General features: G+C 43.8%; 1 protein-coding gene across 1 annotated transcript in view; it reads left to right on the forward strand.

Annotated features, from left to right (window-relative positions):
• Positions 1-8,509: 8,509 nt before the first annotated feature.
• Positions 8,510-15,847, forward strand: part of DOK5 (docking protein 5) — a 77,705-nt gene continuing 70,367 nt past the window's right edge. Inside the window, exon 1 of the mRNA XM_090020528.1 lies at positions 8,510-8,767. Within this exon, the coding sequence (XP_089876654.1) occupies positions 8,702-8,767 (66 nt within the window). The 5' untranslated portion in view covers positions 8,510-8,701. The remainder of the gene's footprint in view (positions 8,768-15,847) is intronic.

Below are 15,847 nucleotides of genomic sequence, written 5' to 3' on the forward strand. Positions count from 1 at the left end.
GCTGCCCTCTCACCAAATGGGTGGCCCTCTTCTAGCTCCAGCCAGGCAGCAAACCCCAGCTGGCAGCTTGGTGCTGCTTCCTCCCACCTCCTTTGCCCCCTACACCCTCACCTACTGACAGCCCCATACTTGGGAGGGGGGCACTTCTGTTCACCAGCTTCTTTGGAGACTGCTGGAGCACCTCCTCCTTCTGACCAGTGCTGCTTCAGGTAAGCTCAGTCCCCCTGACCCAATAGGCAAATCTCCGGGTCAGCGTGGGGAGAAACTCTCTAACTCATGGTGCTTTATGTAAAGCACCGTGAGTTAGAGCAGAGGTCTGAAAATTTGTCTGCACTTGTTTCATAGACCTTCCAATTCATGCAGTGATGCTCTGCAGAAAGCAATTGTAAAAGGAGAAATGTCTAAGAAATTCTCTTGGAATGATCCTTTTATCTCCATTTTTAATACTGATCCATCTGGTTTCTTCAAATCAGACTGTCCAACTGAGTATCTCCATAGTTTGGAACATTCTCAAAAAATTCTATTGGCCAAGAGGAGGCCATCTTTTTAGCCCTAATTAAGAAAGAACAGTTGGACAAAATTTCAACTCCATTTGTCATAAAATGAAGCTGCAAATACAGAGGAGAAATCTTTGCTACCTGGTGAATGTGATACCAAGTCATCAGGCCAAGTGAAAATCTCTGATATAACTTTTAATACCTGGGGTAGCTATGAACTTTGTGAGTTGGAAAGAGTTGTTTGGAAGGGGCACATTTCATAAATCAAGTTATTTATTATTCCTGGAGCATCCAAGAAGATATGGAAAAGAATATGATATTCTGACCTTGTTTAATCTATTTTCACCAGCCATATGAAAAGTCATTTTCATAGCAACCATATGAAAAATCTAATAAAAATTAATAAAGCAACTTCCATTATTTTTATATATATATGTTTCTTGGCCTGAAAGAGAGGTCCCCAAACTACTCAACTTAGTATCTTGGGAGGGGGTAGAAAAGCAGACCACCAAAGTGGAGATTGCTGCTTGTCTTTAGACTTGGCTTCTCAATACAAACAAGCTTGTGAAGATAACAGTAAAGGAACAATTGGTTCTCTAAGGCCCCTATCCTTGGTAACTATTGCAAACAGCTATAGAAGCAGTTTATATTTACAGGGCTAAAGGCTCAGATGTTAGAATACAAGCCTAACTTTTCTCCTCTGCTCCCAAGGCAATCAGAGAATTTACAAAATCCTAAATCACCAACTGCTAGTGGACTTCCCCCAGTCCAAGGATCCCATGGCCTTGTGCTGATAGAGAAAGACTACCCAAAACAAAAGAACATAAGAAAATAAATTAGAATTTTTTTTCCAAAGAAAGCAAGAAACAATAAGTTGCAGTAGTTTTTTCAGTTAATATATTTCTACAAAATATTTCAAGGTATTGACTCAAACAGAAAACTGTCAGAAAACATTTAACTAGCTTCAGCTCTTATCTGTCCCCAAAAGATCTTCCACAGATAATTTATTTTTATTAAAAACAACCCCAACATACTACTCTTCAATCTTGCACTCTTTGTACTGTTGTTCCCCTCAAATGTTTGTCCACAAATGCCCATGGAGTCCAATAATTGGAATCTCTTGCCCCAAGTAAAAAATAATGGACATTGGAGCTGACAGCCTGCAGATTCAATATTGATGGATGTAGCTTCGTTTAAATGTTGGGTGTTGTTGGTTTTGGATATAACCCTTGCATGTATTTTTGTTTACAATGTATCAATGTAGTTCTGTTTCTAGTGACCTGGAAATGAGATGAGATTGGTATCTGGCAATAAAAAAATGCATTATTATATAATTAAAATGGAACAATATTTAACTTATATACAAATACAGAAATACCAGGAGCTTGGGGAATAAACAGGAGGAACTTGTCTTCCTTCTAAATGCAAATAACTATGATGTCATAGGGATAACAGAGACCTGGTGGGACTCCATCCATGACTGGGCCACAGGTATAGATGGCTATACCCTGTACAGGAGGGATTGAGTGGACAAAAAGGGCGGAGGTGTAGCTCTCTATGTCAAGGAAAGATAGGCAACCCTGCAAGCTGACAATGGCGCCCACAGTGGATGACTTGAGACCCTTTGGGTTAAAATCTATGGGGAACACAGCACAGTGAATACTATCATGGGAGTCTACTACAGACCCCCTACCCAGGGTCCAGACCTTGACCAGGGGTTTGCCAGGGAATTAGCTGAGGCTGTGCGCTCCTGGTGCATGATTGACATGGGAGACTTTAACTATCCAGACATCAGTGACCTAACAATAGAAGGGAAGCTGGGTGACAGTGACCATGAGCTGATCACCTTCACCATCTGCCATAAAGCCGGTGGGTAGGTTTGCTTGACCAATCTCATTTCGTTTTATGACCAGGTGACCTATCACCTGGACAAGGGAGAAGAGATTGATGTCATATAGCTTGACTATAAAAAAGCCTTTGATCTGGTATCCCATGATCGCCTTTGGGCAAAACTGGCTAACTGCAGCCTCAACCTCATTATGATCCATTGACTAGGGAATTGGCTCTGAGGTAGGACCCAGAGGGTGTTGGTTGACAGAAGCCAATCATCTTGGTGCACGGTCACCAGTGGGGTCCTTCAAGGCTCTGTGCTAAGGTCTATACTGTTTAACATTTTCATCAATGATGTGGACACTGGAGTCAGAAGTGGACTGGCCAAGTTTGCCAATGACACCAAACTCTGGGGTAAAGCATCCACACCTGAGGATAGGAGGGTGATCCAGGAAGATCCTGACAGGCTCATGAAAAGGGTGGATGAGAACCTGATGGTGTTCAACACCGAAAAATGCTAGGTTCTCCACCTTGGGAGGAAAAACCTGCAGCATGCTTATAGGCTCGGCAGTGCTACACTGGTTAGCACTACAGAAAGGGACTTGGGGGTCATGGTTGACCACAAGATGAACATGAGCCTTCGGTGTAATGCTGTGGCTAGTACAGTGAGAAAAACACTGGCTTGCATCCATAGATGCTTCTCAAGCAAATCCTGGGATGTTGTTCTCCCCTTGTACTTGGCCTTGGTGAGGATGCAGCTGGCGTTTTGGGCTCCACAGTTCAAAAAGGATGTGGAGAAACTTGAGAGAGTCCAGAGGAGAGGCACATGCATGATCAGAGGTCAGGAAAACAGACCTTATAATGAGAGGCTGAGAGCCTGGAAAAGCGCAGGCTCAGGGGTAATCTGGTGGCCATCTATAAGTTTATCGCGGTGCTCATCAGGATCTGGGGGAACATTTGTTCACCAGAGCACCCCGAGGGATGACAAGATCGAACAGTCACAAACTCCACCTTGACCGTTTCAGGGTGGACATAAGGAAGAACTTCTTCACTGTCTGAGCCCCCAAGGTTTGGAATAGACTGCCACTGGAGGCAGTTCAAGCACCCACTTTGAACACATTCAAGACACATTTGGATACTTATCTTGCTGGGATCCTATGATCCCTGCTGACTTCCTGCCCTTGGGCGCATCTACATGAGTGTACAGGTGCCTCTTGCCCTCCCTTAGACCCTTTTGAGGTGGGGCAACAGGCACGCGTGGGAACAAAAAAATGTCCCCCACGCTGCAAGTTTGCAGCGCGGGGAGAAAATTAAACCCCTGAATATCCAGGGGTGTAAAAAAAGCAAAGTATTACAAAGTGGGGCAGGGCCCTGAGGCAACCAAAGGTTATGTCCTCCAAAGAGACTCTCTGGCTGCCAGAGTGTTTCTATGGTTGCCCCTCATCCTGGTGCTGAAACATGTGGCCGGTGAGGCTGTGTGTTTCAGCACCAGGGCTATGGTGCCGGTGAGTAAGGGATGGGGGGGTTGGAGGAGGGGGAAGGGGCTGTGAGGGGGACTCCCGATGGCCCCACCCACTCCCCCTGCCAGCCCCCCTGAGGCCCCCAACCCCTGCTTCTAAGGTAAGCAGAGGCTTTTTTCCCCCATTTTTTCTGTTCTTTTTCTGGTTTTTTTTTAAAGTGATGGTGCCTGGGGTTGTGGGGGTAGCCTTGGGGGCTTGGGGGTGCACGTTGGGGGCTGGGGCTGGGTGGGGAAGTCATTGGGGGGTCTGGGGGAGTGGAGGGTGGGGGTGGGGCTGGTTGGGGCAGCTATTGGGGGGCTGCAGCAGCTGGTGGGGGATGGAGCCAGATGGGGCAGCAATTGAGGGCTGGGGTGGGGAATGTGGGCCTTGCAGGGGGGGTGGTAGCCCCTGCAGGGGCCATTTGGCCCCCCTTGGGGGGCTGTACCCCTTGTGAGAGTTCTGAACCCCCTTTTGGGGGACTGAATTCCCTTTTGCGAGGCCAAACCCTTTGTGTGGGGGACGAACCCTCTGTTGGGGGGCCATAGCCCTTGTGTGGGAGATGAACCCCTTGTGTGGGGGCCATTTCCTTGTGGGAGGGTAGCAAAATATGTATTCATGAATTCACAAAACCTGTATTTAAGGTTCACTTTATTATTATGATAACAGACGTGCTTTAACACTGTAGATAGATGAATAAACATTTTCCAACTGATCACTGTCTCTGTTTCACTCTCTATCTCTCCTTATAGTGGTCTTTTGCTTTACTTGTGGAGGAACTTGGATTTGAGGGTATTTTAGAGAGTGACCTGGGGATTTTTTTAATCAGGGATTTTTCAGTTTTCCAGTAGGGAACACCAGAATTCCACTAGGGAGGCCAGTGGCAGGACCCTGCTTGCTCAGAGCTTGCACCTTGGACCCATCTGACTGTAGCTGACCTCCTGAATAAATGGATCCAGGAGGACATACTTTGATAGTTCAAAGCAGGCCACCACACCTGAAACATCTGCTGGGCAATAGCTGCCCAGATAGCCAGGCAGGGGCACACATGGCAGTAGTGCTGTACAAAGGCCAACCCTGAAACCGCAGTCCACTGGCAGCTGGCCCAGAGGGGCAGATGCCTCTACTGGCTCTGCAGTCCCCATCCAAATCTGGCAGGTGCACAGCAGGTCACAGCCAGGCAGCAGCCCTCCCTGCCAGACTGCTGCAGTGGGTAGAGGGTGCAGGGAACTCTCAATGCTGCTGCAGCAGTCCAGCTGGCACAAGGAGTAGTGTCTACAGCTACCAATTGGCTGGGCCCCAGAAGCTCCTGAGAGCTAGTAGCCCTGAGCTACTTGCCAAGGCGGCTTTTTATACTGCTGGGGCCAGGACAGGGAAGCTTTTTATACTGGTGGGGACAGGTGCTGGCCCCAGGCTCTAGCTCCCCCTGGATGAAGATGCCAGGCAGGGTTATTTTTCCCCCAAGTGGCACAATTTGCTCCACAACAAAGCGCATGTCCGAGCATGTACACTGAGGCAAAAAGTCCTGGCTCAGATTTGCACCACTTCTATTAGAGCTGCTGCAAGCACACATATTTCCATGTGTGGATGTGCCCCATGGGGCAGGGGGCTGGACTCGTTGATCCTCTGGGGTCCCATCCAGCCCAAATGTCTATGAAATCTATGGAATCTATGAAACATAAATTATTAAAAACAGGCTAGTACTTGAAAGTGATGTCTGGGTCTATCGTTATTAAAAATAGGAGCAGTAACATCATCATCATCATGAGAAAAATTTGCATTTCGATGGAGGTCTGTTAGAAAGACCCAGTTCATCAAAGAATTCAAGTGCATGCTTAACTCTATGTTCATTCAGCACAGCTCTTAGGAATATGCTTACCTTTAAGCATGTATTAAAGTGCTACTGAATTCAATGGACCACCCTGAATAAGGTTAGGGTTCTAAATCTGTCATAAAGACAGTCTGTACGTCTGTCATTTATGGCCTAATCCAATGCAAAGATCTCTGAAGTCTACAGAAGGGCTTCCACTGACTTAAGAGGGCCTTTTGGCTCTGTTGACTATTCCTGACAGCTCTGGCATCATTAAGCTGATGTTGTTCAGGATTTTGAAAACAGCCTAAAGGAGTTAGGTGCCCACCTTTCATAGTCATTCAAACTGATTTGGGTATCTAACTCCCTTAAGCTTCTTTCATAATTTCAGCTTATGTTATGTCAGTTTTGTGCCAACAGCTCTAACGTACATTCAAGAAAATATCTCTGCCTGGTGAATTGGCAGTTATGTACTGGAAAAGAGATACTCTATTTTTTTAATTTATTTTTGGTATTCAGGGTTAGAACAACAAGGGGGACATAGGTATCTTCACACTGAACACTGCGGTACCTAACTTTTAGGGGGCCTACCCACCTATTGGGATTGACAATGTTCAAGAGCGATGATCTCCCCATGCATTGTACATGGAGCCCAGGCATGTATTCACTGGGACACTGGAAGAAAGAGCCCTTAGAAATTAGTGAAGTGCTCAGTAAAGGAAGGACTGGAACCTGGGTCTCAGCTTCCCTAACCATGGAGTTAGAAAGTCCTGCTCTTATTTTCTGGTCCATAAGCGCTTAATTGTTCCATGAAAAGCAGAATACTGCCAGCAGGTGGATAGGAAGGCACCACACTTTTGCCATCACAGATTAGCCTCATTTTTGAGGCAACCTACTGGGCAATGTCAGATGCACATTCCAGTCTCCTTAAGACAGAATGGACATTTTGTGGGTAGTTTGGTACATCAAACTCCAGCGTACACCAATAAACAACGGCCAGGTCCGGTCTTGCAAGTGGGAGCTGCTCAGCCCCATCAATGCTGAGCTGCTAAAGCTGCTAAGATAAGATATCATCTCTATTACAAGTCCTGATTGCCTTTTTCTGTAGACCAACACAGGATACCTGAGCTCCTAAAGGGGAACCTTCTAATTCTAATATAAAAAACTGAAGTGCCTACAGAGTTTTCCTGATTAAGTGGCAGCTGAGTGGCTCTTGAGGACCTAAATTCTGGTCTTAGGTACCTGTGGTGTCAGCATGACACTTAAGCCCTTCCGTGGATCCGGGGCTCAGTGGTTTTCTGGCCCTTGGTTCTCTGCTCATAATTAACTTGCCCGGCTCCTTTGCTTCCAAGAAAAATGACATTTCTGTACCTCGGTGCCTGCAGCCCAGAAAGGACATTGATTTGAGTGTTCTTCTAGCCATTTTCTGGATGCTTGTATCTGAAACTGAATGAAAGGAGGCATTAAAGAAAAGTGATCGGACTTTTACATAATTTGTGATTTCTCCAATTTATACACTGACAGGATCATACCAGCAGGTAAATTTAAGTGGGAAAATGGGAGATGCTGGACTTCCCTCTCCTGTGTTCCTGTTGACACTCAGACAGTGCTTACACAAATCTAAGGAGAACAAACCCTCGCTGGACACCGAATGCTATCTCATACCCAGCATTATTGAAGCTTCTTTCATTTGCTCAACTGCACGCAGTTAGAGTACAAGCGGCACATGTGTGTGCAGCATTTCTACCACATGAAGTGCAACAGAGGGCTAGGGCTCAGGTTACTTTCAGTGAGGGACTGGGGAGCTGTGCCATTTAGCCCTTGTTGAAAAATCCAAGGACCGTTCAGGGAAACACCTTTGTGCAAAACCCATGTGACATCACCACCTGCCCTACAAGCTGCAGGACAGCCCTGATTATCATTGAAGTCTGGCTCTTCCTGGGCCTTCATTTTCAACTGTGCACAGAACAAAATGAGAGAAACTAAGGACCTGATTTTATGTCCATTGGAAGAAAGCAGCCTTTCTTCTGACTTCGGTCTGCCCGCAAAACAGCTCAGCAGTTTCTAAGCAGAGAATTACATGTGCATGTTAAATCCCGTAGGAGGCAGAATAATTTTCTTCAGATATTTTTTAAAGGTAATCTATCAAATTTTGCTCCTGATACATGACTCACCTTTGCTAAGGAATCAGTAGAGGGGGAGGAAGCAACGAACTGTGATTGGGAAGCATGTAATGGGAACAGGAGGCAATGTGTGTTGGTGAGTGACAGGGCAGAGGCTGTGCGTGTGCATGCGTGTTTGTGAGGCTGGTGAGTGTAGGGGAGGAGGCAGAGATGGGGCACACGGCAAGACAAGAGCTGTGACAGCTGGGGAGAAACTGAGGTATGGGGAATAAAAGAATGAGGGTGCCACTGCGTGAGGCAGAATGAGGGAGAGTAAGAGAAAAAATGGACAATTATCCCAGGGGGTTGAATGGGAGAGGAACGGGACAGACCGAACAGAAGGAAGGAAACAAAATGTGTGAATGAACAGGATAAAAGCAATCTAGTAACATCATGTGTGATGCATAACATGTTGGAATATATGGGCACATGCATGTAAGACATGGGATAGCCTGTCCTGGGAATGGACTCACCAAGAGCAGCAAAATCCCCCAGGGACCGGCTCTGTTCCACCTCTGCTCTCAGTCCTTGGAGCACAGCTCCCCCCTGGGCTTCCCTGTGCTGGGGGGAAAGGGCTGGCTGGGGCCCCCTGGTAGGTGTGGGGGAGCGTGTGCCCTGCTGGGGAGCCAGGCAGAGGGCGGATCCGCTGCCTGGGAGAGGAGGAGAGGAGCTGTGCTGAGCTCATTGTACTCGCCAGTCAGCTGCAGCCGGCAGCTCAGTCAGCTGATACAGGGCAGGCTTCTAGGCTCATTCACTCTTCTCTCTCTTCCCCAAGTGGATTAAAACTCTTGTCGCTGAGTTTCTGTGTCAGGAGGATTATTCAAAGTGATGTGGGCTTGAGGAATAAAATCAGTCACAAACTGGATTCTCCTACAACTTTCCTGAGCAGCTGCTCTTCAGTAAAGGATGGCTTCCAATTTTAATGACATAGTGAAGCAAGGGTATGTAAAGATTAGGAGCAGACGTTTAGGTGTAAGTATTTGTGCTTTCCCTTTTTTTCCTCCCTCTTCCTTTTTTTTTCTTTTTCTTTTTCTCGTTTGGCTTGTTGCGTGTTAAAGGCATTTACCTCCCTATGTGCCAGGGCTGGAGACATGCAGTAGGCTCCGATGTGAAATTTTGCAAACTGTTCTCAAAGGCTGTCTCCAAAGCAGGCAAATTAATAAGAAGCAGACCAAGGAAAGGCTTTCTGGTTAAGTAGCCCTTTGGCTTCCAGGGACATGTCAGCCCCCAATTCAGATCCTGACTCTGCCAATAGTGCTATAAATACAGAAACAGCTTGCAGTTCGGAGCAGTAGGCAGCTCTCTAAACAGAAGCATTCTTGCCTCTTTGGAGATGGTAGAGCAGGACTTAGGTTCTGTTCTGTGCAGGAAAACAGACAGGATCTCTGTTGCCAAAGGGCTCCAGTTCATTAGTGCCAATAACTTTCCACTTGAGCTGTGAGCCTCCTGGGACAAGGGGCAGCTGATCACTATATGCCGCTACAAAAGAATCTCCATTGGAGAGCTGGCTTTTTGAAGCAACGAGGGAGGGATGCTGAGTTTGAAGAATATTTTTCATAAGAGTTTTATTTTGTGATGGGGAGGGAAAAACTTTCAGCCAGGGCACTGGTGGATCTGGGACATGTGTGTTAAGGAAAAAAATTTTTAAGGTGAGTTCAGAGTGCCGGCGAGATCAATTCTTCCTCCCTGCTGTGCAAACTTGTGCCATTCCGACCCAATCAAAGCTATGGCTATTGAAATCATTCATCATCTTGCCTTGGTTTGCAATTGCAGCCCTTCTGCTTCCCTCTGCACTGTTCCCTCCTATTGAATAGCCAGTGGCACATCTTACATTTTTACTTTGTGCTTTAAAAGCTTATGTTTGTCAAGAGAGGGAAGAGCGCTCTGGGGGAGAGAGTTTAAAAACACTTTTAAAATAATACCAGTCCTGTGAATGCAAACTATATTGTAGTTTTGTCTAACTGGCCACTCTTTTCTTTTTTTCATCTTAATGTGGTTATTATAAGGAAACACTCCTGGCTCCAGATGTAGGTATAATACCTCATGTCAGCAAGCCAAGTCCAGACCAAACCTATTTGGCTTTCATTCTGCTCAGTGTGGCTAGCTTCTATTAACACTGCCAAGGGAAATACCTATTTGTTTTCAAGGTGTTAAATCAAGACAAGCTACCTAAGAAGCTAGAGTTAATCAATCTTCCAGGCTACAAAACATATATCTTGTCTTATAAAACATACAAACTTGTTAGAAGATGGCTTGGGAAGGAGGGAAGGGTTTTTAAAATTTTTCTAGTGGATATGCTTGCTCTTCTGGTTCAGAGAAGTTTCTAACTCCTAGGTTCTTCCTATTAGGATACACCAAAAACTATGTGTTATTGAATCAGTAACTCTTAATTATATATAGCATGAGGGTTTACTTCAAGATTTAAAGATGGAAGTGTCTGTTTAATGCATATCTAAAAGATTTTGCTGATTTTTTGCTATTATAGGTTTTATTGGTCTATCCTAGCATGTACATATGCTTGTGGAAAGGCAGACACTTGAACAAGAATAACAGAAGGGTATGAATATTGTACACAGTTTGTGCTCTTTTGATAGGACAGTACACACAAGTCCATGCTATTTTTATATCTGTGAAACCTGTATACGGTATGTCCCTAGGCATCACCCCTTGAGCAGAAGCCTTTACTGTGGGGGAGTCGCAGGTGTGATCCTTATGTTGAGCCCTGATGGATCTGAATCTCCATGATTTTGTTCAGGGCTCTGGATCATTATTGTGGCAAATTTTGCTGGTATCCCCAAATTTAGAATTAGAAAATAATCACAATCTACACTCAGTAACATTTCCCACCAAAATGAACAAAGAATATATCATGTAGAAAAACAGAGCAAAAAACCTATAAATAATTGTAAGTAGCGTACTAGTTAATTAGACTGACGTGTAAGCAAGCCCCGACTACTCTAGAACAGGCAGTAGTATGACCATTAGACAGCACTTCCACTTACCAGAAAAGCCTCTGTAGTTCACCTGTGCTATAAGATAGTATTCTGTGTCTTCCCATAGCAGGTTGACTGGCTAACTAAACAGCAAAAATAAAGAGACAAATGTAAAAACCACACAGTTCAATCAAAATGGAATTTGTGCTTTATGCAGGTAGATTCCTTCATTTCATCTCATTCCCTTTGTCCTAAGCACTATTTTATTATTAAAATGAATCAAAGGAAGAACTTGTATCATATTAACTGATGATGCTGGTGTAACGATAGGGTAAAGAATTGCTATTTTATATTGCTTGGAGACTTCAAAATACCAAAAGTGAAACGGGCCCCAGCAAAGGCAATGACCTAAACTTAAACCAGAGTCCAAATTGTGACCTAAATTAATCCCATGATATTCCATTGCTTTTCCAACCCAGTGGAGCGTTTTAGGAGGAAAATAACTTGCTACTGCTATCAGCTAAGGCAGGCAGGGGAGGATCACTTCTTTGATTAAAAACAGTAGACATCTGTGCTGAGGTGCTGAAGGTCCCAGGTTCAAACCCACGCACCTGAGCTGTTTTGCTGTGTATCACACTATCGCTGCAAATAACTTGAACTGTTCAAATGGAGAGGACTGACAACTCCAGAAATAATTTCGCAACTCCAGTGCAATGGGAGACTTTTCATATAATTTGCATTGGGTGTAAATGTCCTTGTACTTAAGAGCCAAGATTCACTTCAGTGATGTGAAATCTCAGAACTTACTGTAATTAAAATTATCCCAAGTACTTAAACATAGACCCATCTTGTATAAAGAGTGCTGCAATAGTCTAAAGATCAGTGCCACTCTTATATCAAGTCTCAGCCAGGAACAACGCATTAACATGATGCTTGCTCAGCAAAATCCTCTAATGGGTTATTTTCACTCTTGGATTGAACTAACTTACTCTAGCAGTCTTTGAGCATCTCAGACTCTCCAAATGTTTTCATCCTTGTGACAACATGTGAGAGAGCTTGCTATTTTAATTTGCTACCATCCCATTTTACAGAAGGGAAAGTGGGACGGGGAGGTTGGCTCATTCCTGGATTGGCTTTGTAAAAGAGAATTCAAGACTTGTTGGTCCAGAGAAACCAGGACAGTCTAACCTAGTGATCTGGGCACTTACTGGAGAGAAAGGAGACTTGGCTTTGGATCTCTGCTTTAGACATGTCCAGTGACTGTTGAGAGCCATGTAATGAGGATAACACTGAATGAACCTCTCTCACATCCCGGACCTTGAGCTATCGCATGAAAGACGGGTAGCACTGTGAATTTGGGTTCTCAGAATGAAAGTAGCTGTGGTTGCTGCATTTTTGAAGATCTCAAGACCTGTGGCTGCATGTTAGGGGTGCTCTGAGCTGGCCTCAGGACTTGCATGAAGGAATGCCTATGCTGAGGTTCTTGATCAGGGCAAAGCAGCTCCTCACCTGCCAAGATAGAGGCACTTGAGCTTGCACAGAAGTAGGTGCCCAGGAAATCTTCCGACTGAAATTTTAGGTATGTCAAGAGATTACAGTTGCCTTGGGGGTAGGGGTGGATGGTTTTGAGGATCATACCTCACTTGCCAAAATCTACGTAATCTCTGCTTTCGGTATATTTAATCCTATTGTGAATCTGTGTCTAAGTGACTTTCCTAAGGTTGCATGAGATCTGTGGAGAATAGGAACTTCAACCATGGTCTCCCAAGACTTAGGCTTGTGTCCTAATTGTTTCATCATCCTTCCTAAGCAGAAATCCAGCTCGTGCTTTCTTCTTTCCTCTTCCTCTATTTAGAGCTAGGACCAGATTTTGAAAATATTTGCTTTCAATATCATTTCAGTGCCAAAATGAGAAATGGGCTAATTTGAAATTCTGGCCCATGAGTAACTTTCTTCATGTGAGTGGTTCTACTGACTTGAGTTAAGACAACTCGTTCGGAGAAAGAGCTGTAAGATCACAGCATTAGATTGCCTTGTTTTGGAAAAAAGGAAAACAAAGCTGAAATAAGTGCTTTATATTTCTATGGTGATATTATGATAGAAATGTGTAAGCAACCCTTATTTAGCCTAGGTTAAATGAATTTGGTAGTGGGAGGATATGTTTTGCCATCTTTGGCTCCAACTCCATTTTTTTATCCTAACTTTGTATGTTGGAAAACTGCCGTGTATTCCTGATGTATTCTAGACTCAGCAATGCCAGCAGCCAGAACAGAAAAGCAAAATAGTTCAGGAAATGATTCTGGTGTTTATGGCAGAGATTTTACATTGCATGGCACTCTCTCCTATAAAATGGATTTGCAGAGAGAAACAATTCCTAATTTTTAATTTATTCAAGAAACTTCCCCTTTTCTTTTATTGAGTTCCCATAAAAATATCACTGAAAACATGTAGACAGCATAATGAGTGATTTGAAAAAATGTTTACTGATTTTTTTGTTTGTTTGTTTGTTTGCTTGCTTTACATTGACTTACCTTTTGTGTTTCAAGATTTAAGATCTTTTGTTTAGCTGTGGTTGGTTTTATAAACTATGTGATATTCACTTTTTGGACAAACTTTTATCAGGCATTGGATACAAGTGTTTATAGGATCTAAAATTTGCTTTTTTGTGTCTATTGTAAGCAAAAAAATCTATTGTCTCCTGACATGAATGCTAACAAAACATCCATTTCACAAATCTTGAAGAAAAAGACAAAAAGAATGCAAATGCCGACTTTTTAAGGCTAGTTGGAAAGAATAATCTATTCCAGTTTTTGCAAACTAGCTTCTCCCTCCTCACAGGACACTACAGAATAGAGTGAGCCAATGACTTAGCATGTGGTTGAGGAGCCTGGCAGTGTTCTTTTCTCTCTTTAAACATATTTCATTAGTGTTGTTCATGAAATACTAAAAATGTCCACAGCTGGGAGCTACTGCTGCTGGTTTTATGGATACAGAATTGTGACTTCTCAGGTGCTCCTGTATTCTATACTTGGATATACCACGCCACAGTATTAAACTTGGGGGAGGGGAACCTTTTAGTTCTTACTGCTGTGTCTTTAAACCATAGGTGACGTGTAGGGGAGATATGGGGAGGGCACATGCCCCTCCCGAAATTGGCCCTTGCTGTCCGGGGAGTGGGGAGTGCTGGCCAGTACCTCCCGCAGAGAAGCACCAGCGGCACTTCTGGTTTTGCTGGCAGCACTTTGGGTTTGCCAACAGTGCTTCTAGAGTCAGTGATCAGCCGCTGGTGCCCCCCCCCGGAGCCAGGAGGCACCAGTTGCCCATGTTTATCATCATACTACCTCTTCGTATTGCTGGCTTACTGCCTGTCCTGCCAACTAACCATGCCTTACTAACAGAGTACAAATCTGAAGTTGTTGAGGCACATGGTGGAATACGGAAAGACTTTAGGACACTTATAGTCGTCAGCAGCGCAGCAAGCATTTTTGGCACCCTGGGCTGCAGTTGTGGCTGGGACAGTAGCAGTGACTGCCAATCTTGGTCCCCTTTCAGTGGGTCCCGACGGCTGGGGCAATGCTTGCATACCCTTAATTATGTTACTGGTAGTCATGATATATTGCTCTGTTCCTGGAAATGTGCTGTAGTTTCTTTAGATAGAGATGTTGTCTTTTTAACTTGACATCTAATGTTCCAGGAAAGTGTCTAAAATGGGCACCTACACACAGTTGCTCTTTGAAGTTGGTCCTGTGAGTTGAGGATAAATTGAGGGTGATTGAAGGCAACTTGACCTTTTGTGGGTGGGAGGGAAGAGTTCTGCCTTCTGTAGGACAAGAGTATAAAATACAACTATGCTTAAGTCCCTCAAATTTTCAGTGACCATCTTAAAGCACATTTAAAGGGCTTCTGGAGAGTGGGTTGTCGGCAGTTTTTGAATTGGGTCTCTCTTAAGGCATATCAGGTCGGGCACCTAAAATCACTGAGAGATGAAAAAAATCATGATGGCTTTTACTCCTTTTCATGAACTTCTCCCTGACAGTACAGCATTGCACATTGTACTAGGGAGTAACAAAGCAGCCTGAAAGTACAAATTCTGGGAGAGTTTCAGTATATTAAGTGCCCCACAGGAACCAATTATACAAGCAAGGTTATGTTTAATTTTTCAGCCAGGGTTGTTTTCAAATATTTTATGACTGGAATTGTTGACCCCAACAAGAACAGGACACATTCTTCCACAACCTTCTTTGTTAAGCAAGACTGTATGTAAAACCCCAGTGAAGAAAAAAAACCCAATTATTTATGCAGTCAAATAATATTCCACTTGAGGAACATTGGCAAATTTAACCTAGAGTAGTTACTGGATTTAGGCCTTTACCTTACTCCTACTAAAATCAGTGACAAAACTGCAATTGATTTTGATAGGGGAAGAATTGGAGCCTATGCTAGAGTGAATCGAGATAATAAGTATTTAACATAAAATGATGACTAGGCCAGAGATAATACTAATATAATCTACTAGGATTCACTTTTTTGTAGACTCTTAATCTCTGGGTGCCTACAGTGTGACAGCTCAGTGGAATATGATGACCTCTGGGGAAGAGGGTTATTCTGTCTTTCTAGGTAAAGTAAAAACCTTATTCATCTAACCATCTCTGTACAGGGCTTGTTCCAAAGTGGGAAGGATTTCAGTACTCTATCTGGTGACATTTTAGTGAGAAAATCCATCAGACGTAAAAGACAAATATGCCACATCTTTAATTAGTCTCTGCAGACTGTTCAGCTCCCAGTTTCTCCAGTTTAGTCCTGGGATAATTCAATCACTGGCATATTAGGAAGCTGAATTTGTCCCTATAAATTCGCTCAGCTGCTGCCTTTTATGGATGAGAAGAGTATAACCATGGGTCCGCTATTTTATTTTATTTTTTTTGAAGGCTTGTTTAAAACCAAACCACATTCACAAACAAGAAAAACAAATGAAAAGATTCTGAGAACCCGCAGCGTGTGATTTCAAAACCTAATTTGGGTCACTTATGGTTTTATACATGGACTATTTACATATGCTTTAAAAACCATCAATTTACATATTTATTTAATAAGAAGAATAGTTCCCATAGCAACAATT

This window comes from Crocodylus siamensis, chromosome 10, assembly GCF_052110815.1.
Source record: "Crocodylus siamensis isolate JL-2025a chromosome 10, ASM5211081v1, whole genome shotgun sequence".
In the NCBI taxonomy this organism is placed as follows: Eukaryota; Metazoa; Chordata; order Crocodylia; family Crocodylidae; genus Crocodylus; species Crocodylus siamensis.